The sequence below is a fragment of the Lontra canadensis genome, unplaced genomic scaffold (genome assembly GCF_010015895.1).
Source record: "Lontra canadensis isolate GAN:19392208 unplaced genomic scaffold, GSC_riverotter_1.0 scaffold234, whole genome shotgun sequence".
Lineage (NCBI taxonomy): Eukaryota > Metazoa > Chordata > Mammalia > Carnivora > Mustelidae > Lontra > Lontra canadensis.
The window spans coordinates 154,868-181,066 of NW_022631228.1; the positions used below are offsets into that span (position 1 = coordinate 154,868).

Genomic DNA, 26,199 nt, shown 5'->3' on the forward strand with positions numbered 1-26,199 from the left:
CCCTACTTTAAGCAATACCTAAATTAAAGTGAACGAGTCCACTTTTTAGACAGTCTCTAAACAGTAATTTTTAAATGTGTAGTGACATTGTAAGGCTAATGACTATTTAATGCTGTACGCCTTAGACTTGAATTATTTGAAGATTGTTTTTAACCGCAAGGATTTTTATTAAGGTTCCATTTCCTTTATTTATTCTTAGCAGATCTCGAGAACCGAGATGAAAATGTTAGTTTTAACACATTAGATTACTTAAAATAGGAATTGATCTAAAGAACTGGGGACCGGAGTTTTAGAAATTTGAGTTCTACGAATTATCTCTTTTTCTTTTGCATGTGAACGTATGTTTCAGTTGGTTGAGTCCTTGAAACTCCTTTCTAAACTTTCCAAGTTCTAGTTTTTTATTAAAAATCTGTTGGTCACAAAGAGGAAGGTGGGGGCAGAGAACATAAAATTTTTAACAGGATCTACATTTTGTGCCTTCTCACTACTCATTTGCCATTAAAGAGTGTTATCTAGCAAGCTCCTTCAGAATTATTCTTAGTTTTCAGGGCTAATCAGGATCTCGCAAAATAAAGAACCTCTTGCTATACACGCTTCTAAAAGCTCTTCGACCTTTCTGGCACCGACGAGTACAGCTGCGCAGGCGCCTTGCTTCCCTCTCCAGTCCGCCTCTAACAGCCGTCTACAAGCTGATGACATCATTGAGCTGCGCAACCTACCAGGCCTCGGGGTCCGAAGTCTGTGCTTTCGCGTAGCTGGGCCGGACGCATAGGGGGTGGGGGGGGGGGGGGGGGGCGGCGTCGGGGGGGGGGGGGGGGGGGGGGGGGGGGCTGTCCTACTACGCATGCGCACCGTGGATGGCGACGGTGTCTTTCTTTGCCTTTTTCCACAGCTAGCCCCAGAGCTTGCGGGTAGCTTGAGTGCCCTCCCCCTTCTCTCCTTGCCCCTCCCCTTCCTTTCCCCGCCCCCGGCCCAGCGGGACTTCTAACTGACAGTTGTCGCCGGGCCTCGTCCGCGCGCCGCCTCCTCCTCCCCGGGTACCCCGCAGGTAGAGAGGGGCGGGAGTGGGTGTGAGGGAGAGGAGGAGCCCCAGACGCTGCAGCCCAGTGCTGCGGCCCCCTCTGGGGCGACAAGAGAAGAGTCCCCACTTCCTCTTCGCCGCTTCCTAGCACCCCGACAGCTGGTCCGGAGGGGGTGGGGCGCCAAGGCCGCGGCAACTAGGCGCGGCCTGGCCGGTGAAGAGCGGGCGGGCGGGGCGCGGAGGGGTGAGGCTAAGGAGGGCCTGGCGCGCGCCGCCGCCGGGGGGAGGGGAGAGGAGGGCACCTAGGCTCTCCTCTTCTCTCCCCCCTCCCTCTCGCGCCATGTAACCCCGCCCCGCCGGCTGCGAGCTCGAGACCCCCGTGAGTAGTGAGCGGAGCTGGCGGCTGAGAGTGGAGCCCGATGGGGCTGGTGCTGCGAGGCTCGGCCGAGCCCTGAGGAAGCAGCCCGCGCTTACGCGTCCCCCGGCGCCTCGAGCGGCCGCTCCACACGGCCCAGCCTGATCCTGCCGGGGCCATGAGCGTGCCCGAGACGCCGGGGGAGATGGAGCCGGCCGGGGAGGAGGAGTGGCAGCCACCGGCGCCCGAGGAAGAGGACGTTGAGGCGGAGATGGCAGCGGCGGTCCCGGCCTCAGGGCCGGCCCAAGGGAGGAGTTCCTTCTCGCGGGAGGATGAGGACGACCAGAAGAAGGAGGAGGAGGAGGAGGAAGAGGAGATGGTAGTCGGGGGCGGTGGCTGCAAGGAGCAGGAGCTGACCTATGAGCTGCAGCAGGGTTACCGCATCCTGGGCGAGTTCATGCAGGAGAAGCACCGGGGCCTCACCACCCCCTTCTTGCAGCCCTTGGGGGGCGTTGCCACTGGGGAGGATGAGGTGGCCGAGGGGCCGCGCGGCGGGGTCCGGGGCGGTCGCGCCCTCCCGCAACAGTTCGGGCAGGGCATGTGTCTGCTGAAGATGGAGGAGAAGTTCGCCAGCGGCCAGTATGGGAGCATTACCGAGTTCGTGGCGGACTTCAGGTTAATGCTGGAGACGTGCTACCGCCTGCGTGGGGTGGACCATTGGATCTCCAAACAGGGCCAGAAGCTGGAGATGATGCTGGAGCAAAAGTTGGCGCTTCTCTCTCGGTAAGTGAACCCCATCCTGGATGGGACTGATGGAGTGACACAAACAGCCTCTCACGTGTCTGAAGATGGATTGGGCCGGGCGGGGGGGCGGGTGTCATAGCAGATAGGTGCAGAGTTGGTGTTGAGAACCCAGGGAAAAGGAGCAGCCTTGATTGGGGGCCGGCAAAGGTGTGATGGATGTGGGCACCTAGATGAAAAGCCGAAAGGGAGCCGAGCCCTGAGCCGTGAAGAACAGGTAAAGTTTGTAGGTATAAAATAAAATGATGCCGATGGGAAGAATTACGAGGATAGGGTAGAGGAAGAATTTTAGTGTGATAAAATTTGGACCACAACTTTTAGACAGTTTTAACATGACATTAAAAAAAGTTTTTAAGATGAAATGTCGTTAGAAAAATGTGTTTGGCTCATGTAAAAAGACGGTCGTTTCAAACCAAGAAATTTATCGTTTCATTACATGTCGGCCATCGTAAATTTATGGAGTGGTTTTTTTTTTTAATTTTTATTAACATACAATGTATTATTTGCTCCAGGGGTACAGGTCTGTGAATCGTCAGGCTTACACATTTCCCAGCACTCACCGTATCACATACCCTCCCCAAAGAACATAACCCAGCCACCCTATCCATAGCCCCCTATGGAGTGTTTTTAAATGATTGATAATTACTGTGGCGTGTTCCTGATCTTTTCTCTCAGGTTTATATGAACAGACTGAATTTTTGCGGTAATAGTGGATGCATCAAAACAAAAATTTTGAAATTTTAAAATGTTTAGACATCTGTTTATTCTACTAGAAATCATAGTCAATTCAGGTGGCACTGTGTTCTTGGTATACTATACCCATATATTCAGAGTCAGTTATTTTTCTTTAGTGAGAGAAAGTAATGTAACACAAAAGGTATTAAAATAAATGTATTTGTAATCATTTATTTGATGTGAGCCAAATTAATTTCTCAAGTGAATAGAAATTTAGGAATAGAAAAATAATTGAAAGTTGGAAATGGTAGTTCAAGTGGAATACTATTTTGATTTTTTTAAGAGCTGACTGAACTTGCATAAGTCACTTTACCTTTTTGGCTTTAGTTTCTTCATCTGTAATATGGGGATAATAAGAGTACCTCATGGTGTTACCCTAGGATTAAATGAGTTAATAAATGTAAAGTTAGCAGTGTCGGTTCCACAGTTAGTCTGATATAAATTACAACCATTATAGTATTAGTAATAGTAGTTGAATAGAATGAATATTTTCCTCATATCTGAAACTGGGCATTATATTAGTGCTTTTATAACTAGCTCCTGAGAAGTTGTAGGTTTTTGCTCCTTGATTTTATAATGGTAATTTAAAAATAATCTAATGTGTCCACTGGCTTCCCATATGTTTTCAAGACTATCAGTGACTTCTTTCACTGAAAATGATAGTTAACATAGTGCTTAACTCATTAGGGGGGGCTCTATTTAAGGAATCCCTTCTTGAGACCTTTCATAAAGTAGAATTATTTCATAATAATTATTCACAGGTTTACTTTTAATACTTTAGTGATATCTTGTGTAGTGTGTTTATTACTCTTGTCTCCACAGAGTCGTTACAGAGTCATTATAGTTATGACTCATAAAAAACAATCCATTCACGTCATTATTTTTAAGTGGTAAAATATACTCCAAATTGGTATCACAAGAGTTTAGATCTGGAAGGCACCATAGAATTTATTTAGTCCAAGCATTCAGTTTTATAGATGTGGAAACAGGGATTTAGAATGAGATGAGAGAATGGTTGCACGGAAGTGCTAAGGAGTATAGCGTATTGGTTTGAATGAATTATAGGTGTTTTCAGAAGCATTGTGTGTATAAGAAAAACTTCTTGAGTTCTACAAAAGAGCAGGAAGATTACTTCCGTTCTTCATAAAGTTAATTTCTCAGTGCTTAGAATGATACCTGATGGCTAATGCTCAGAATACTATATTCCCATATGATGTAATAACATCCATACTTAGAAAACATTCTGTTGTTTATAAACATAATAATGTATTTCTGATATTCTTAGTTCAAGAAAGACAAAATTCTTGCATTTTAGTAGCAAAAAATAATATGATGGCCTCAGATAAAGTTTTGAGTCCCTTGCTTTTATTGTATTTGATGTATGTAAACATTTTATAAATAATAGGTTTGCCAGACCACACTTGTAGGTACTAGGAATTCATTTCTTTTTCTGTAATAGCCTAAAATCTGAGTTATCACTAAATAAATACTTTGGGCATAACTTTGAGAAAAGTATTGGTTATAACTGTTTGGTATACAATTAAGATACACAGAGATACATGTTCCAGAACAACATTCCATAGACTGTCTACATGAGTATGATTTTCCACAGTTGACTCAAATACCTTATTTGTAAATACCTGGTACATGGTGTTTTAGTAATAAAAGAAATTACCTAGATATAATTTAAGTTTTATATATGTAAAATATTGAATTAATTCTTAGTTTTAGAGTATTGTAAAGAGAACTTTACATCTGCTCCAATACTGCTAAGCTTTTATAAGTATTTTATGAACAAGAAATGAGATACATTAGAGAAGATGCGGCATTATCATAGAGCAGCCAATGACATTAGTACCCTGGACTGTGGACACAGTGTTTAATTTGAATCTCAGTCCAGTCATTTGTATTATGAGAGTGTTATACTAGGTTATTGATTGTACAAATATGTGAGTATCTGCCAAAGCTAGACATTCAGGTCTCTGAGATCAAACGATAAGTCCCGTGCCCCTAAGTGGTTTATAGTTGAATACGGAAACAGAAACCTAAAAGGATGATGTTCTGTAGTGGACATATAAACAGGTACAAGGGAGACTTAAGAGGAAAACCTAAGTCCGGGGGGGGGATCATACATGAGAGGAGGAAATGAGAAGGGCTAAAGAGATTAGGTAAAAGTTATCATAAAGAAGTTTATACTTGAAGTAAAGGAGTTGAAGATTGCTGCTGGATGTTTTTTGGAGGGTTTGAGGGGGATAATCTAGAATGCTCAACTGCAATGAATACAAGGTATGAAACAGCATGCTGTTTCTGAGAACTACAGGTACTTCTGTGTGGCTACAGTGTGGTCTCCAGAGTAGTATTTGCACCACAGCAGGTATACAGGATGATTGATTGGGGTGAGGGAAGAAAATATTACAACTTCAGTATGCTCTGTTTGTTGTTTTTTTAAAATTCCTTTTAAATCTCTATTTTTGGTTTGCTTTTTGTGGTATATATAGTAGCACTACATGTGTAAAGTCTATGAATTTATAAACATAATTGTATGTAAATATATAATAGCAATAAATAGCAATGCGTTTTGTATGTATAATATTTGTGATAGAACTAGGACTAAGACTTAACATATCTATTCTCAAAGTTATATTTTAGAAGGGATCTCATTCATTTATTTGAAGCAACTGAGAAATAGCAATTAGCATTAGAAATATGGAGAAGATCATCTAAGTGAAGAGAAATAAAAAATACTTAATAGGAATTCAGGTGCAGAGCTGTAGAAACTGTCAAATATGAGTTAAGAATTTTTGATTCCTCCACATTTTAAATAATGTTGTATTTGAAAACTTTTAAATTTTAAAATATTGTTGAAAGGTTTAAGAATATTGCTATAAAGCCAGAAGGTGGCTTTTCATAGTTTTAAAAGATTGTAGAAGTCAAAGAGTTATCACCTGTGACCCCAACAGAGCTGAACTTAAATTTTTAATCTTAGCCATTTAAAATAATGTTTTGGGGGCGCCTGGGTGGCTCAGTGGGTTAAAGCCTCTGCCTTCAGCTCGGGTCGTGATCCCAGGGTCCTGGGATCGAGTCTTGCATCGGGCTTTCTGCTCGTCAGGGAGCCTGCGTCCTCCTCTCTCTCTGCCTGCCTCTCTGCCTGCTTGTGATCTCTCTGTCAAATAAATAAATAAAATCTTTAAAAATAAAATAATGTTTTGGCAAAACAAACAAGGGAAAGAAGGAAAAAGAGACAAACCAAGAAACAGAGTGTTAACTATATAGAATAAACTGATGGTTACTAGAGGAGGGGAAGGTGAGGGGGAAATGGGTTAAATAGGTGATGGGGATTAAAAAGTATACTTATGATTAGTACTAAGCAATGTAGAATTGTTGAATCATTATATTGTACACCTGATCCTAATAGAATACTGTATGTTAACTATATTGGAATTAAAATTTAAAAACTTAGTAAAAAGTAATGTTTTGGTGAAAATCATCTATGACTTTTCCTTGTTAAAATTATTTTTGATTTCAGAACTAATGTGCTGTTAAATGATACATGTAATAGGCTTAAAAAATACTTTTTTAAAATATAACTGAAGGTTATTTAGTTTTGTGATTACTTTTTGCAGATATTTTTCTTCGGGTTGAAAGTACAACAGCATCATCATTAAGCCTCAAAAATGTGAAAACACTGGTGGCTTCCAACTACAAGTGCTTATTCTCAGTTAAGATCAAAATCCAGAAATTAATTGGGAATTTAGACATGATGCTTCTTTCTCCCTAGTAGTCTAACTTCCCCCACCTCTACTGGATTCTATCTTTTTAATGTAAATCTTTAAAAATTGGGGACCTTGGTAATAGAATTTAGATTTACCTCTTGTTTGGAACTATAGAATGTTAAACCTTGATACTCCATATAGTTTATTTATTACAGTTGCCACTCTAAAAAAATAGTTGTGGTAGAGAAGAGTCAGAAAATGTTTAGGTGCACTGATGAAAGGATGAAGGATTTCAATTAATAAGACATTTATTGAGTGCCTCCTTTGTGTTAGGATTTATTTATAATAAAAGGTTAAATGTGTTAAAACTGTGATTCTCTAACTTTTGCCGTTGTCAGACATCTGGAGGTCAGATACTATTTGCAGAACATTGAGAAATATTGATAAATTCGATTTAATTGTATCATATGATTTTTGTTAGGGGGTCCAAAAGGCTTACAAAAAATTGTGGAAGGAAACTCTTAATTGAAGAGATTCTATCTAGTACATTAGGTTTTTTCCCCCCTACAAATGGGGAGAACATAATCACTTTTGGATTTTTGATGGTACATCTTGGTTCACTCATGAAATAACTGTTTCAAAGGTGTATAATTTGAAGACTACTGTGATGAGCTTTATTATAGAGTGTTAGAGGAGTATGCCGGAGGGATAACTACTGGGAAAGTAGGAAACTGTGATTGAAAAATACTAGATTTTATTTTAGGAGTCATAGTTTTGGAGGGTGGGTAGCTTATTGATATGTGGATTGAGTTCATTAAACAATTATTTACCTATTCTATGATAGTAAGTGATAGGTAAAGACCTGTAGATATTAGTGATAAACATGACATCATCCCTTACTTCAAGGTAGTAGGTAAATTGAAATGAACAATTCAAGGTATGGAGGTAGTAGAGTACAGAATATTCCAGAGGAATAGTTTATACCCAGTGGATGAAGTGTAGGATGATGAGGGCTTGTAGTGTCGGATAAGTCTAGAAAAGTAGGCTGGGGCTAATTAAGGAGGACCTAGAATGCTTGCTAAGGAATTTAGAATGTAAGCAGTGTAGATCCATTACAGGCTTTAGCCAAGGGAGTGACATGATTTTACTAGTATTTTGAGGGTTGAAGGCTAAAATGGAAAGAGATGAAGAAAGGAAACTAGATAAAAGGTTATTGAGTTAATCCATCATGAGATAATAAGTAATAGGAATGAAAAAATGGATGAGGATATAAAAGAGGTAAGTACAGGAAGTGAAAGTAGTCAGATGGCAAGCTGTTGGATGTGGGGTGTGAAGGAGAGGATGATGTACAAAATGATGTACACCTTAAGCCCAGGTGATGGTGATGCTGAGAGAACATGAGGCATTCATTTGAAGATATGCAACTGAGAATTATTAGAAGGCTGCCGATAGAGCTCAGCAGTGCAATTAGAGTTAGGTTAGAGATGTTTAATTAGGAATTAATCTGTAGAAGGATGGTGGCTGAAGAAATGGGAGTGAATGAGATTGCTGAGGACAGAGTCTAGTGAAAATACAAGAGGACCAAAGGCAGAACTTTGTGTGAGGATTGACTGTCTTCAAACTGGAAAGACTAAACATTAGAAGATGATTAAAATCCGCATAATATATGATAAAAGCTGAAATAATTAAGGAGAGTCAATTAATAAAACTGAAAAGAGTTCATTCTGGCATAAGTAAAAGATATTATATGGAATATAGTAAATTTATAGACTTTATTATTTTAGGAGATTTTGTTTCACTTGTTAATTTGAGAATGATTTAGACTTAATACAGTAAAAGTGTCCTAATGGATTCAAATGTTTTGCCTTACAGCCTGTTTCTCATTGTATTTATTTGTGCCCTTGTATTTATTTTTATTTCTAAGGAAAAAAACTAGAGCAGCAGGGGTATGTTCCAGAGTGATTGGGTCCCTTCCATAGTTGTGTTTTAACTTTCAAGTCATGTCTAGGCCATCTTAATAAAATTGGAGATGCTCATAATGAATAATAGCCATTTGCATTTCCAAAGAACTTGCATAGTAGTATGAATCTTTAAAATACTCATTAAGTACTTGAGGCTCTTCTTTTTTTAATTGGGAAAAACTAATAAACCCAGTGGTAGTATTATCTATCACCATGCCCTTTATTTTATCATTTTCCACTTGGGACCTGTGAGTGTTCAGAATTAATTGTGCTAAAAAGTTAGTATATTAAGTATGTTCCCTTTGAAAAAAGACTTTGGAACACCAACAAAATGTTAGTAGTGGTTATTGCTAAGTAGCAAGATTCTGGGTATTTTTTCATTTTCTTTTAACTTTTCTATAGGTCCTAGATTATTACTTTCCAGTTAAAAAAGATTTTATTTAAAGGAAATTAGTATTTTTGTCTTTGGTAGGAAATTGTATTAAAAATTTGTATCACCAAAGTTGTTAAATAGTATATTCAGATAAATTGTCATAATCGAGTAGTGGAACTGTGGGTGTTAATTTTTCCTTCCACTCCTAATTTCTTTTGTTTACAACGACCATATATTACTGTTGTTATTTTTGTAATACCATTCAAAATATAAAATATATAAATTTTGTAGGTGCACTTTTAAGGACTTGGAATAGTTAATGGTAAGAACTCATCCCAAAATTTTATATTTAAAGCTTGGTGTACAGCCATCTATCTGAAAATAACTTCACAAAAATAACTCTTCTGATAGCTCTTTTATATTTATATTTATATTTTAGTATGTATGGAAAGTCTCACTTTTTCATTTCTGTGTAGGCATCCTATTATAAGATAAAAACACAAGAATACAATTGAGATAAACCAGTTTATGGTAAATCTGCTTGATTATAAACCTCTTGCTACAAGTTTGTAAAGTACTTTACTAATACTGCTCTTCTGTGAGTACTTTACTGATACTGATTTTATGTTTTTAAACTGCTTTTCAATTTCAATGGTAGATTTTTAACAAGTATACTAAGGAACACTAAAATTTTGCTAACTATATAGTTCCCAGTGAATTTGGACTGTTTCTCTTGTTTGTACTAAAAATAAGAACAGAGTCCACTTCATTTGCATTGAAGGATAGAAACAGATCATCTGAAAAGCTTACTACATAGAAATGTTATCCCATAGAAATAGTTATAGATTGTTTTCATGTTAGCCTATAAGCTTAATTTTTTATTTTTATTTTTTAAAGATTTTATTTGTGTATTTATTTGAGAAAGAGAAAAAGGGAAAGCACAGGCAGGAGGAGTAGCAGAGAGAGAGAGAGAGAGAACCAGGCTCCCTGCTGAGCAGGGAGCCTGATGCGGGGGTCATTCTCAGGACCCTGTTATCATGACCTGAGCTGAAGGCAGTCACTTATCTGACTGAGGCATCCAGGCCCCCCTCAGCTTAATTTTTAAAAATCTGAATTACTATAATTGGAGAATAAAAATATTAGAATATAATCAGTAAACAAAACTGAAGATATATTTTATATTTGTCTTGAATACTTGTGCTTGAGGAAAAGTAGGTTTAAATTTGGCTCTTCTAACAGATAAATTCATTTCCCAACTTGCTCACTTGCTTCTCTGATGGTACCTTATTTGCAAGTCTTTCCTAAGCATCATATCTAAAGTAATATTCCTCTCCCTGGTTATTGTCTATCTCCCTTAACCTCCTTGTTTTTCTTCATAGTATTTATTGCAACCTAACATATATGATCTAATTACATAGACCTTTTTCAGTTTTTTTAAATTTAAATACAGTTTAGTTAACATTATAGGCTATTACTAGTTTCAGGGGTAATTACATATATCTTGTTCTCCTCTCTTACTAGAATGTAAAATCTATGAAGGCAGGGACTTTTTCTGCTTGGTTTGTTGCCATTTGACTTGCATTTTAGCAGTACATGGGTTATAAATTCTAAAGGTTGTTTTCAAAGGTTTTAGGGGCATCTCTCTCAAAGGGTGTTTCCTAGGTCCCCGACATTAGAATGGTGTTAAAAAGCAGATTCCCTAGCTCCAGAATAACATATTTAAATCTGTTAACTTATAATCTCAGAGTGGAGATAAGGAAATCTACTTTTTTAGTAAGCTCCCTAAATGATTTTTATGCATGATAAAGATTGAGGACTGTTTCAGGATATAGTCACTGTGTCGTGTTTGATTTCTCTTCAGAATTTAGAGTTTGCATTGAAATATTTAGCACTGCTTTTACACTTGTCAACCCTTATTTGCATTGCAGTTTGGGTTATAGTTGAAATGAAGGGAAGGCAGGAGAGAAGTGAGAGGAGAGTCCTGTACTCATGTTTTCATGTGGAATACAGTTTCAGACATAATTGGTAATAAGTGAGTGTGTCGGGGATGGGGGGAGGAGAGGATACTAGATGTATTATTCCTTTGAAAAAGAACAGACCTTGAAAGTCATGAGTTTGTCACAGAATATTACACAAAGCAATTTCTATTTTTAGATAATTTTTTTACATTGTTTAAACCTTTAATTTCTAATATCCATCAAAGCAAAACAGTAGGGGCACTTGGGTGGCTCAGTGGGTTAAAGCCTCTGCCTTCAGCTCAGGTCATGATCTCAGGGTCCTGGGATTGAGCCCCGCATGGGGCTCTCTGCTCAGCAGGGAGCCTGCTTCCTCCTTTCTCTGCCTGCCTCTCTGCCTATTTGTGATCTGTCAAATAAATAAATAAAATCTTTTAAAAAAAAAAAAGCAAAACAGTATTTGAATCCTAACATGCTTATTACTCATTCCCCTATAAAATTTATTCACAACTGATTCTTCCCCGTTCATACCTTCCATATACCTCCCTTCTGTAGTATTTTGAAGTCATTGACAACAGATTATTCTGTAAATGCTTCAATTTGTAATGCTCAGAGATGAGAACTGCTTCATTTAAAATGCAACTACAGTACCATAAGAAGACAAAAAACTTCGGGGCGCCTGGGTGGAACAGTGGGTTAAGCATCTGCCTTCAGCTCAGGTCACAATCCCAATGTCCTGGGATAGAGCCCCATGTCAAGGCCCCCCCCCCTCAGCAGGAAGCCTGCTTCTCCCTCTCCCACTCCCCTTGTTTGTGTTCCTTCTCCCTCTGTGTCTTTCTCTGTCAAATAAACAAAATAAAATCTTTTAAAAAATTTAATAGTAAAAATCCAATGTTCACACTAGTTGTTTCAAAAATTATAATTTCTAAATTTTTATTGTTGTTTGAACATGATCCAGATAAGTCCACACATTGTGATTGGTTCATATGTCTCTTTAATTTATAGATTGCTCTTTCTTCCTTCTCTTTCTCCTTATCCCTGACTCTTCCCCTTCATTCTTGCATTGATTTTGTTGAAGAAACTAGGTTATTTGGGGTCTTCTAGTCTTGGATTTTGCTGATAGCATTCTGTTCTTTTGTCCTATTTCCTATAAATTGGTAGTTTTGGAAGCTCCATCAAATTTAGAATAATATTTTTTTGGAGGCGAGGGTCAAGACTACTTCCTGAGGTAATGATGAATTTATCAGTTTCTAGTTTTCTTTTAAATCAATTATGGATTATTAGATTTGGCATGATGGCATAATGTAATTTTGCTGAATTTGTTAAAGTAGTAATGAGTAATATAAGGTTTTGGGTTTTTTTTTCCTTTAGAGTTAAAATTCATCTATTAAAATTTATATGACAAGTTATCTTTTCTCAATTTCTTCCTGTAGTGGAGTTTGGAACATGGAAGTAATATCCAGGGCAAGCTACTTTATATATAATCTGAGAGAATTGATTTTAACTTAGAATCATATTCAAGTGTTAATTCTAGAAGTACTTTTACTCCATTGGGCTAATACTGTGATGTTATGTTGATATAAAATAACATCAATATTTTTAAAAGTCTGAAGTTAAAGACACTGGGTTTTATTCTCATCTGTTTGCATCGTGTAAACCTGTTTGTGTGATCTTACATATCAGCTTTGGATATGAATACTATTCTTTGTGTTTCTCATTTGATCTTCGGGAGCAATGAAAAGAGATCCATTGTAAACTAATCATAGTGTTGCTCTGCACTATATCAGATAAAGTATTATGTTAGTTGACCTCATACCCTTTTGGTTGATATTTAAATTTTGTGTTTCTCTTTCTGTAATTTAGTATGACTTCCAACCCTTCATAAAGTTTGAAGTTTTTAACTGGAATTCTACACAACTCCCTCCCTCCATACAGTATGCAAAAGTGTGTGTGTTTGTGTGTGTATTTTAGTTTTTCTAGGGAGGTGTCTATTTTAGTTTTTCTGAAGCCTGATACAGAATTAATTGCTCTTTCCTCAGTACTTTGTGATTCTTAGTTTTTTATCTGTTTATAGCATGTAAGAAAATTGTTAGGGATATATCTGGTTCTATCTTTTTTTTTTTTTTTAAAGATTTTATTTATTTATTTGACAGAGAACACAAGTAGGCAGAGAAGCAGGCAGAGAGAGAGAGAGAAGCAGGCTCTGCACTGAGCAGAGAGCCCGATGCGGGGCTCGATCCCAGGACTCTGGGATCATGACCTGAGACGAAGGCAGAGGCTTTAACCACTGAGCCACCCAGGCGCCCCTATCTGGTTCTGTCTTATTGTGCTTTCCAAGAGGGCAGAGAATATGTTTTATCCATCATTGCATCTTCAGGGTTTAGGGTGTACATAATAGTTGTTTGGTAATTCCTGAATTAATGAAATAGATGAGCATATAAAAAAAGATCAAAGAAATGTTCCATTATATCAAGTCAAATTCCTCCTTGTTTTTAAAGACACAACACAGTTGTCATCTCAAGAAAACTTCTTTGCCCATCTCTTCCTTCCTCTTCTTTTCATCATGGGGTAGGTGTACTCCTCTGTTCTTAAAGGATACACCTCTCGGAGTCATATGGTTTGTATTAAAGTTTTTGAATACCATGATATTGAAGTTGTCTGTTTCCATATATATTTGAGTCATTAAATTTTAAGACTGTCTTATGCATTTTTGTATATCTAGAAGTTGGCTGTTCATGTGCAGAGAAGCTCAATAGGTAATGGTTAAGTTTAATGCAGATAATCATATCTTCCCTTAAAGGATGGATACTATATTTAAAAGCATAATAGAAAGTAGTGTGTGGTTAATATAGTAAGACAGATAATTATATTCAGCATGTATTTTCCTTGCTTATTATTTGATAGGGCACTGTAGAGGGATTCAAAGATGAATATGGAAAGATAGGAGTTGATAAACTACGTTGATATAAAGATCATTCAGTTAACAAGAGAAGAATATTCACAAGTGCAAAGGCAAAAAAAGCTACTGTATATAGCTGGGGAATACTTTGGCTAGAGTGTAGTTATGTATAGAAAAGTAGTGACAGGTGTTAGGGGGAGAGGAACAGATTATGGAGCCAGATCACATAGGGCCTAATATGCTACACTAATAAAGAGTTTGATATTCCAGATTCATGAGTTATTAAAAGCTTGTAAGCTAGAGAATTAGAAAAGAAAATTAATGTCAGTTTGATCTTTTTCTATATCTTAATTTTCGGCTTCTTTTAGTTTTAATTTTGCATTTGACTTTATTCCTCTTAAGTTGCAGTTTTGGCGGAGGATTATATAGAAATATAACTGGAAAAAGTTGGTTTACATTAAGCAGAAATCCAAGAGTAATGCTAGAAAGAAGAGAAAGACAGCACTTTCTTTTTGCCAAATAATTTAGATAAGATGCTATAGTTAAATACCTAAATAATATTAGGTTGCACATGGGTGGTTTCTTTAATTTTAAAAATTTCAGTCTTCTCCCAGTTCACAGAGGAAAAAAATTTGCATACAATACAGAATTCTACCTATTTATTTATTTAAAAAATTCTATTTATTTATTTGACAGAGAGAGATCACAAGTAGGCAGAGAGGGAGAGGGGGAAGCAGGGTCCCTGCTGAGCAGAGAGCCTGATTCGAGCCTCGTCCCAGGCCCCTGAGACCAGGACCTGAGCTGAAAGCAGAGGCTTAACCCACTGCGATACCCAGGCACCCCAGAATTTTCTACCAATTTAAGTTACTCTATCTGGCAAGATATTTTCAACAGTTTTGTTTGCCAGTAAACAAAGAAAAAAAAAAAAACATGGCAAATATAATTAATAGGCTGCAAACACATATTGACATAACTGGCATTGGTTAATTCGACAGTTTAGTTTTTATACCAAATCTGTATGTATAATATAATTATAAGAACGTAATCTCAAACAAATAACATGTTGAATAAAAGGTTTTGAGAAACAAATTATGATCCACAGAGTACTGAACAAGTGTGAGAAACCATTTATATCCTCCAGTTTATCTGAATCCCTGATTATGGTGCAATTGCCAGTACTTTAGTAATTTCTTCTAATTACTAATTCTGGTAGGGAATTTGTTTGGTAGTGAGATTTAAGTCAAAGGTTATTAGTTATATTTAAGTCTTATTTTGAAGCAGGTATCATGGCTGGTGCCTGGGTGGCTCAGTCGGTGAAGCGTCTGCCTTCTATTCAGATCATGATCCCAGGGTCCTGGAATGGAGCCCCACATCAGGCTCCCTGCTCAGCAAGGAGCCTTCTTCTCCCTTTCCCTCTGCCTGCTACTCCCCCTGCTTGTGTGCTCGCTCTCTCTATCTATCTATATTAAAAAAAATTATCATGGCAAGAGTGTATAGAATAGAATAACTGAGATCTATTTTAATTTTTTTTTAAAGATTTTATTTATTTATTTGACAGACAGAGATCACAAGTAGGCAGACAGACAGGCAGAGAGAAAGGAGGAAGCAGCCTCCCCGCTGAGCAGAGAGCCGGATGCGGGGCTCGATCCCAGGACCCTGGGATCATGACCTGAGCTGAAGGCAGAGGCTTTAACCCACTGAGCCACCCAGGCGCCCCCTATTTTAATTTTTTAATAGCAGCTAAAATTTTTTCTAATAGTTAAAATTTATTAACTTCTTTCCATATGCTATAAATACTCGGCCAAGCATGCTCTTTGAAGAAGATTTAGATAAAATAGAAAATTGTAAAAAAATTGAAATAATAAATCTCACATCCCATCAGACAGAGATACTCACTTGGTAGCCTTCTTATCTATATCATATATATTATTTACTCACATAAAATTGCAATACAAAATTTGGATTTGCCATATCTACAGTTTTATATCCCTCTTATCACCTATTAGATTTGATTTTACTTGTTAATCAAATGTAACATATGACTGTTGTTACATATGAAACTGTATACTAACAGGATAACAACACTAAGATTTTGTAATGTGGTTTTAGTTTTGGTTTGGTTTGGTTTTTGACTCCGTAGTTTTTTCTTTTAAAACATTTATTTTTTGCCATATAGATTTGCTGTCTTTTGCTTTGTTTGGCTACCAACGGAAAATGACACCACCTTCAGTAAAAATGAGCCTGACTCATTAACAAGTAGGTTGAAGCCGTCAGTCATGCCATGATGAGTTTGTGAGATTTATAGTAAGAATATATCTTAAAAATATATTTTAGTGCTTCTAATCACAGAGCTTAGCTTGCTTTCTCATATCCTCATCCCTCTACCATATTTTGTACTTATCCTTTTCAACAGTACTTGTTGTGATTAATTTGCCAATCTAGAGCAAATAGTAGGAATAGAACCTGTCTTGACTGCCTTTAATACACAAAAACCCAGTAGAACTTTTGAAATTACACTTTATCACAATTTTAGTTACTAGTTAACATATACTAAGTGTCACTCTCTGTCACTCTTTTTAAAGGGCTTTATCAATATTAAAGTATCTAATCCATACAACTCTTGAGGTAACTGGTGATTTATATAACATATTTTACAAATGAGAAAAAGGGACATAAAAAAACAGTTCACCCAAAGTAGTTAGTGGCAGCACCTGGATTGGAATCCAGCCTCTTTGGCTCCAGAACCCAGGTACTTAATCACTGTGCTGTGTTGCTGAAGAACAAGAGCTATAGGGATTGAGAGAAAGGAGCCCTTATACCTGAGAGAGAGGCTGGAGAGAAAGGAATCATAAAGAATTTCAAGGAGGAAGGAACATTTAGAAACCTGTGGTGGGAGGATTGATAGTATTTGCAATAAAATTATTCAAAATAATTATATGTGTGAAATCTGTGAAAATCTGAAGGAAATAGTTGAAGTATAACTAGACTGTACATGGACTTTGTTGAGCTAAACAGTGATTAGTATATGTTTTAATAGCTTATTAACAAAAGTACATCTGGTGGCAAAAATTTTATTGTACGTAGGTAATACATACACTTGCTCCTCTACTATTAAGAAACTATTACTATTACTAGCTTCTTTTCTTCAATTTCGTGTCTAATAGCCATCTCAAATTTTAACATGTGCAAAACTGAACTTGTGGTTTGTTTTGTTTTGCTTTTCTAAGTCTACTCTTACCTTCTGAATAAATTACTCCACTATCAAGTTGCTTTGGCCAGAAAAACTCGCTTTTTTCATTGATTCTTCGTTTTCATTTACTTCTCATATTAAGCATATCAACCAGCTGTGAGCCGCCTTTTGTGAATAACTCTTTGCTATCCCTCTCCTCTGTTTCTCACCACTTTACAAGTCATTATCCTCTCTTGCCTGGAATACTGTTGTTGTAGTTTTCTGACTTTTGTTTTCTTTATTCTGCTTTTTCCTTCTAGAGTACCATTTTCTACTTAGCAGCTGGAGTGAACTTTTAAAAATGTACATACATTAAAAGAAGTTACTATCCTCCTAAAGTGCTTCATGGGCATTTAAGCTATAGTAAGGAGTTTGGCTTACCATTTTATGTACCAGTAAAGCCATTTCTCACCTTAGAGCCTTGATACTTGTTTGTTCTTTTATCTAGAATACTCTGTCCCCAAGATTTTTTTTGGTTTTTGGATTTGTTTCTGTCATGGCTGGCTCCTCCTGTCAGTTCCTCAGAGAAATTTTTCTTGAGTTTCTGTCCCAGAGTTTATAGTATGTGACTTGTAGTTAGAACTGATGTTTGTATGTATGTATTTGTTTTCTTACTTTTTGTATCTTACTCATTTTGTGTATTTTCAGTGAGGATAGGAATCTTGCCTGTGTTAATCTTGTTATAATTATTGCCAACTCATTGCCCACTACCTATAAGTAATTAATATTGAATGAAGGAATAAATGAATGAGTGAACAAATGAATGTGGAGCTGTCTGGAATTTGTTTTGATCAAGGAGTAAGGTTGAAATCAACCTTTATTTTTGCTCATATTCAGCCAGTTGCAGCATTATTTTTTTCCATTGTTTTGTTATACCATCTTTATAATACATTAAATTCTTCATGTGCTTGGATTTTTTTTGAAGTTTTTATTTAAATTCTGGTTAATTAACATACAGTGTAATATTAGTGACAAGTGTACAATATAGAGATTCAGCATTTCCATACATCACCTGGTACTCATTACAAGTGTACTCCTTAATCCCTATCACCTGTTTAATCTATCCCCCGTCTATCCCCATTTTGGTACCATCAGTTCTCCAGTGAAGAGTCTGTTTGTTGGTTTGCCTCTTTCTTTTTTTTCTCTTTGCTCACTTGTATTGTTTCTTAAATTCTACATATGAGTGAAATCATATGGTATTTGTCTTTTTTTGACTTAGTTCGCTTAGCATAATACTCTATAGCTCCATATATATTTTTTGCAAATGGCAAGATTTCATTCTTTTTTTATGTCTGAGTAATATTCCCTTGTGTATATACCTCACATCTTTTTTTTTTTTAAGAATTTTATTTATTTGCCAGAGAGAGAAAGCACAAGCAGAGGGAACAGCAGGCAGAGGGAGAAGCAGACTCCCTGCTGAGCAAGGAGCCGGATGTGGGACTCAATCCCAGGACCCTGGGATCATGACCCGAGCTGAAGGCAGATGCTTAACCAACTGAGCCACCCAGGTGTCTCACCCCACGTCTTTATCCACTCATCAGTCAATGGATACTTGGACTATTTCCATAATTTGGTTATTGTAGATGATGCTGGGTGCATGTATCCCTTCGAATTAGTATTTTTATATTCTTTGGGTAAATGCATAATAGTATAATTGCTGGGTTGTAGGATCATCTTTTTGAGGATCATCCATACTGTTTTCCAGAGTAGGTGCACCAGTTTGCATTTCAACCAGCAGTGCAAGAGGGTTCCGCTTTCTCTGCATCCTTGCCAACACCCATTGTTTCTTGTGTTGTTGATTTTCCCCATTCTGATAGGTGTGAGGTGATGTTTCATTGTAGTTTATGATTTGTATTTCCCTGATGATCAGTGACACTGAGCTTATAAAACTCAACACCCATAAAGTAAATAATCCAATTAAAAATAGGCAGATGACATGAATAAACATTTTCCAAAGAGAGCTGTTTGCTGACTCTCAGGACTTCTATTCAGCATAGTCCTGGAAGTCCTAGCCACAGCAAACAGACAACAGAAAGAAATTAAAGGAATTCAGATCAGCAAGGAATAAGTCAAACTTTTACTATTTACAGTTAAGATGATACTATATGTAGAAAACCCAAAAGACTCACTGGTAAACTACTAGAACTGATAGACCAATTCAGTGAAGTCACAGGACACAAAATCAACATACAGAAATCTGTTGTATTTCTATAGGCCAATAATGAAGCAGCAGAAAGAGAAATTAAGGAATCCGTTCCATTTTCAACTGCACCAAAAACCGTAAGACACCTAGGAATAAACCTAACCAAAGAGGTAAAAGACCTATACTCTGAAAACTATAAAACAGTGGCGAGAGAAAGTGGAGATGACACAAAGAAATGGAGAGACATTCCATGCTCATGGAATGGAAGAACAAATATTGTTAAAATGTCTGTACTACCCAAAACTATCTATAGGCTCAATGCAATCCCTATGAAAATAACACTGGCATTTTTCACAGAACTGGAACAAGGAGCCCTAAGATTTGTATGGAATGAAAAGACCTTGAATAGCCAAAGCAACCTTGAAAAAGAAAAGGAATGCTGGAGGGAAAACTAGACTGCTTTCTTACACCATATGCAAAACTAAATCTAAATTCAAAAGACTTAAGTGTAAGACCTGAAACCATAAAAACTCTAGAAGAGAACATAGGCAGTAACTTCTTTGACATCAGCTGTAGCAACTTTTTCCTTGATATGTCTCTTTAGGCAAAGGAAACAAAAGCAAAAATACACCTTTGGGACTGTATCAAAATAAAAATCTTCTGTACGACAAAGGAAACTTCCATCAATAAAACTAAAAGGAAACCTACAGAATGGGAGAAGATATTTGGAAATGACATACCTGATAAAAGGTTTGTATTATAAATATATAAAAAGTTTATGAAACTCAACACCAAAAAAATAAATAATCCAGTTAAAAACTGGGGAAGACATGAGCAGACATTTCTTCAAAGAAGATATCCAGGTGGCCAACAGATACATGAAAAGATGCTCAACATTACTGATTATCAGGGAAATGTGAATCAGAACTACAATGAGATATCATCTCACAACTGTCAGAATGGCTAAAATCAACAACACAAGAAATATGTGTTGGTAAGGATGTGGAAAAAGGAATACTTGTACACGTTGGTGGGAATGCAAACTGGTGCAGGCACTGTGGAAAACAATATGGAATTTCCTCAAAAAGTTAAAAATAAAATGACTGTGATCCAGTAATTGCACTACTGGGTATTTATCCAAAGAATACCCAAAGAATACCCAAGAACAGTAATTCAAAGGGATACCTGCATCCTGATGTTTATATCAGCATTATCTACAATAGCTAAATTATGGAAGAAGCCCAAGTATCCATCAGCCGAAGAATGATTAAAGAAATAGTAGCATAGCTCTACAATGGAGTATTGTTCAACCATAAAAACAAATGAAATCTTGTCATTTGCAATCATGTGGATGAAGCTAGAGAGTATAATGGTAAGTGAAATAAGTCAGAAGAAGACATATACTGTGTGATTTCATTCATATGTGGAATTTAAGAAACAAAACAAGCCAAAGGAGAAAAAAAGGAGACAAACCAAGAAACAGATCTTAACTATAGAGAAGAAACTGATGGTTATCATGAGGAAGGTGGGTGGGGGAATGGATGAAATATGGGATGGGGATTACAGAGTACACTTATGATAATGAGTACTGAGTAATATATGGAATTGTTGAATCACTATTTTGTACACCCGAAACTAATATACTAATGTATGTTAACTATAGTGGAATTCAAATAAAAAACTTAAATATTATTTGAAGTTTAAAATAGGAGATCATTTGGAAAGAGTGATTTTAGTAGTTTAAGTGCAGGCAAATGCCAGATTGGGGTGTGAATGAAACATGAAAAGGACCAGGAATTTAGATGTCACTCTTTATAAGGGGAAAGTTTTTTTTTTTTTAATAATTTATTTAAAAATTTTATTTATTTTACAGAGAGAGCATGTGCAAGCAAGGTGAGGGGCAGTGGGAGAGAGGGAATCTCAGTCTCGGGGCTTCATCTCATACCCTGAGATCATGACCTAAGCTAAAACCAAGAGTCTGATGCTTAACTGACTGAGCCACCTATGGCTATGGTTTTTTTTTTTTTTTTTTAAAGATTTTATTTATTTATTTGGCAGACAGATCACAAGTAGGCAGAGAGGCAGGCAGAGAGAGAGGAGGAAGCAGGCTCCCCGCTGAGCAGAGAGCCCGACGTGGGGCTCGATCTCAAGACCCTGAGATCATGACCTGAGCCGAAGGCAGAGGCTTTAACCCACTGAGCCACCCAGGCGCCCCTATGGTTTGTTTTTAAGATAAACTTTGACATTACATATATGTATGCTAAAGACAATTAGCATGTAGAGGTTGAAATTGCAGAAGATAATAAATGAAATGCAAATTTAGAAAACCAGTGGTGGGATTAGCTTTGGTAAGAGAATGAGAAGCACATTTTTTCAGTGCAGTTTAAAGTAGTATTTAGATAATTTTGTTCTATGAGAAACAGGAAATGGGAGCTCTTCCATAAAACTACCAGTTTTTTAGGCCATCTGGGTGGCTCAGTTGTTTGTGTCTGACTCTTAATATCAGCTGAGGTCTTGATCTCAGGGTTGTGAGTTCAAGCCCTGTGTTATGCTCCATGCTGAGTGTGGAGCCTAATTAAAGAAAAAAAAAAATACAAACACAAGTGGTGGGGAATGTCAGCTACTAATTTATGATGGAGTGAAGCGTTTGAATAATCTTTATGTTTTGAAATTGCTGTTACGGAGTACCATTGAGGGAATTGACCTCCTTTAAAAAGTTCTCTTAGGTGGGGTTGAATTCAGTTTAGGTTACACAGGCAACAGTACAAGGTGGTGATTTTTCCTGCAGTACTAGTGGTGGAGGTATTAGGAGTAGGAGTTTTTGGCTGAGATGCAAGAAAGAAGTGGAATGCCTGAGACAGATAATTGGTCAAGAGAGAAGAGCTTTGTCATGTATGATAGGTCCCAACTACTTGTCTATGTGAATAGCTAAAAGAAACTTAAATTTTATTAGAGCAAATGAAGCAGTCAAATAAGGGATTGGAGGTCTGGATGATGCAAAGAGTTAAAAATGTGGGGGTGGGAGTGCTGCTTGGGTGGAGTAGTTGGTTAAGTGTGGGACTCTTGGTTTTGGTGAGGTTGTGATTTCGTGGTTGTGAGACCTCATGTGGGTCTGCACTTGGTGCGGAGTCTGCTTGAGGCTCCCTCTGCACCCTCACCCAATGCTTATTCTCTTTCTCTAAAAAGAGTAAATAAATCTTTCTTTAAAAATGCGGGGGAGGGGCGCCTGGGTGGCTCAGTGGGTTAAGGCCTCTGCCTTCGGCTCAGGTCATGGTCCCAGTGTCCTGGGATCGAGCCCCTCATCGGGCTCTCTGCTCAGCAGGGAACTTGCCTCCTCCTCTCTCTCTCTGCCTGCCTCTCTGCCTACTTGTGATTTCTATCTGTCAAATAAATAAATAAAATCTTTTAAAAAAATGCGGGGGAATAAGTAACAACTGGGAGAATAGAATGTAAAGAATATCAAGTGAGAAATTATATAGTCTAATAAATGTAAAAATACTTTTTATAGGTATGAAGGCTTCTTTTTTCTGAAAATTCTTATGGGTATTTGATACTGCTGAATCTGAGCAATGGTTTCCAAACTTTTGTGATCTGTTTTCCCAAGATCAGAAAATATTTTGAATATGTGCCCTCAATGTATCTGTATTTATCAATCATTCTGTACTATTATGTTTTATTGAAACATTTGTTAAAATGTTACAATCTAGATATACTTAAAACATGAGAGGTTACACATTTTAAAGATAAGTTTTAACATTAATGTTATAAAACATTAGTGTGGGCAAAGACATTGTGACATTTCACTAGTTTTGAAAATTTTGGTTATAGAGCTTTATGTTAAGTTTATTTTGGTACTTGGGTTTAATGACTATTATAGTTCAAAGCTCATAAAAATGGATAAATCCAGATGGAAGGGCATTATAAGTTGGGCTGACCATCATGGTGCTTATCAAACAGACCAAAAAAATTTTCTTTTTAAGATTTACTTACTTATTTATTTGAGAGAGAGAGCGCGAGTGAGAGTGTATGAACAGGGAGGAGGATCAGCAGACTCCCCACTGAGCAGGGAGCTGGACGTGGGGCTCGATCCCAGGACCCCGAGATCATGACCTGAGGCAGATGCTTAACTGACTGAGCCACCTAGGCACCACTCAAACAGGCAAAAGTTTTTGTTGAAATTCACTGTTAGAGTTGTCTTCCCTAATTTCAATTAGTTGCTCTTGAAGACTGATATCAAGGTTTATTTTACTGGATAGTTTTCATTTATCCCTCCAAATCTGTCTCTGTCTTTGTGCAGTGTGCTCTGTGCCCTATGAGGCTGATTTTTAAGTAAGCATTAGCTGGTCTGCCTTGTGGTCTGGCTTGTGATTGGATTCAGTCGGTGGAAGGCACTGACAGGAGGACAGAGAGGGTTGGAATATTCTAACAACTTTCTCTTTTCCTGGGCTACAGATTGTCAGTAACTGTGCTCCATAATTCTGTGGCCCTCTGCTATAATTATAGCTTTCTTTGTTCCAGTAATTAACCCTTCTCTTTCCTCTTTTGGGCATAGAGTGATGATAGTTCACTTGCTAACCCAAGAGTGCTTCACTGTCCCTTTCTAGTTTTCCTTAGTCTCTTCATTAAACACCTCCTTTTTAGTTTATCTTCCCAGGATCCTGAGGGCTGTAGTTAGATTTAAAATTTTTTTAAGTAAATAGGTTAAAAAAATGCCTGAAACTCTTTATTTAGAATATTTTTAAGCAGATTGGATAATTGTTTCCAAGTTTTAATTGTACAGATACAATTTTTATAGGTAAGAATTTATATTGTTTTGATAACAAAAACAAAATCATATAATAATGGTTTTAGTGGGGGAGGGTGGTGTTAGTACATATATTAACCATAAGTAAAGCTTAATGTCAGTTGACTTCTTTACTACTTACTTTAATAATTTGAAACAGAATTAAGCCTCTGAATTCTGAAATTTGGAATGTATTAACACAGAAAAGACCTTTCACGCTTTACTCAAGGAGTCAACTATAATAATTGCTTAGCTTTTGCTTACAGTTAGCAATCTGTTATTTTCAAACTATTGTCAGACTGATTTTATAAAATAATTTTCAGAGTAGGCACAGGAAAAGCTTGAATTTTAGAAAGAGAGTTATTTTAGTGTATTATTTTAATTGTTTATTGATTGTCTGACAATTCTTATTTGGAGGTAAGACTTATTTATTTTTGTTATTGCATTTTATTTTCTGATAAATGAAGCCCAAATAGTAACAAATGCTTAATAGGAATTTTTCAACTTAAATTTTAAGTATGTAAATTTAAAATGAAAAATAAACAGCTTGGTGTGTATCCTTACAAATATCACACTCGTGCATGCACATCCATGTGTTTGATGCTCTGAAGCTACATCTATTAACAAAACAAAATCCTTGTCTTCCTGGAGCTTTCATTCTGGTGAGATGGAAAGTTACCAAATAAACAGATAATTATACAATATAATTTAATGACAAACAGGAAGAAAAAGAAATGGATAAGGGAACAAAGAGTGACAGGGCACCCTTTACTAGTTATGATGGTCAGGGAAGTCCTCTTAGGTATGCTGACACTTGAACAGATTTGGATCGAGTGATAATGCCTAGCTATGCAGATATTGGGGGGAAGAGTTCCTTATATGAGGACAAGGATGATCAAGGGCAAAGCTGATATTGCTGTGAGTGAGAATAATTCAGAGACTTTTGTGGCCAGAACACAAAGACCTATGATGAGCAGAGTGCTAGAAAATGAGGTCTAGAGAGGTAGATGTGGGTCATATTACACTAGATCTTTTAGGCCTTCAAATTTTTTTATTTTAAGTGTAACTGAAAGGCTTTGGACAAGACAGAGCAGAGGAATGACATGATCCAATTACCTGTTAAAAGAATGACCTCGGTTGTTGCAAGGAGATAAGAATAGAAGCCAGGGAGATGAACCGTGAGAGACTGTGGACTCTGAGAAACAAACCTGAGGGTTTTGGAGGGGTGGGGTGAGTCTGGTGGTGGGTATTAAGGAAGGCACGTATTGCATGGAGCACTGTGTGTGATGCATAAACAATGAATCTTGGAACACTGAAAAAATAAAATAAAGTTAAAAAAAAAGAAACAGAAGCCAGGTAGCCCCAGTCATGAAGAGGTTGCAGTAGTCTAGGTGAGAGTTTGAACTTGTACACAAACATACATACTACTTGGTGCCATGTGTGTGTTTACACATACATATACTTATATGTAATTACTTTTGGGTTAGAAGTTATATTCAGAAACTTTACATTCAGGAGTGTAATATGGACATCTTTTATAGTGAGTACATATAGACTTCCTAATTCCTTTTAATGGATGGATGTTATTCCGTGTTGTGGTATACATTGTTTAATCTGTGTATAAAAGGACATTTATGTTTACAGGTTGTTCTTTTTCAATAACAATGTGTGTGTGTGTGTGTGTGTGTGAGAGAGAGAGAGAGAGAGAGATTGCTCACAGTTGTGGAGATATGTCTGTAGGGTAAATTCCCAGGACCATGATGGGTCAAAGGATTTGAGTACATTACATCTTAATGGTTATTACCAAATTGACTTCCAAAAATGTTGCAATTTTATATATCCAATAATGTTCTGTGAACATTTTTCTTTTCTAGATTCTCCTCAACACTGAGTAATCTTTACACTTTTTTAATTTTTACACCTTTATATGAAAGAGACTGCATAGTTTTCCTTCTTGTATTTTAATTATGAATGATAAATATCAAACTATAGACATTTTTTCTGATGAGTAATAAAGGATATTAATTTCTCTTTGGTCTTTGTTCTGAAAAAATACTGTTTAAAAATAGTTTATATAATTTCATCTTCTCTACTTGTAAGAGTGAAATTAAAGGATACAATTTAGTTTCTGGCTTGTTTACATAATAATTTAGCCATGTGACTTCCTGTTTCCTTCAACTTTTATCCCCAATGCTCTGCATATACTGTAACCTTTGAGATGTCATCATGTT

The 26,199-nt window shown here is 37.0% G+C and overlaps 1 protein-coding gene across 1 annotated transcript in view; it reads left to right on the top strand.

Moving 5' to 3' along the window:
- Window positions 1-910: 910 nt before the first annotated feature.
- The window catches only part of KIAA2026 (KIAA2026 ortholog), a 128,286-nt gene continuing 102,997 nt past the window's right edge, over window positions 911-26,199 (top strand). The window contains exon 1 of the mRNA XM_032849598.1: window positions 911-2,159. Within this exon, the coding sequence (XP_032705489.1) occupies window positions 1,555-2,159 (605 nt within the window). The 5' untranslated portion in view covers window positions 911-1,554. The remainder of the gene's footprint in view (window positions 2,160-26,199) is intronic.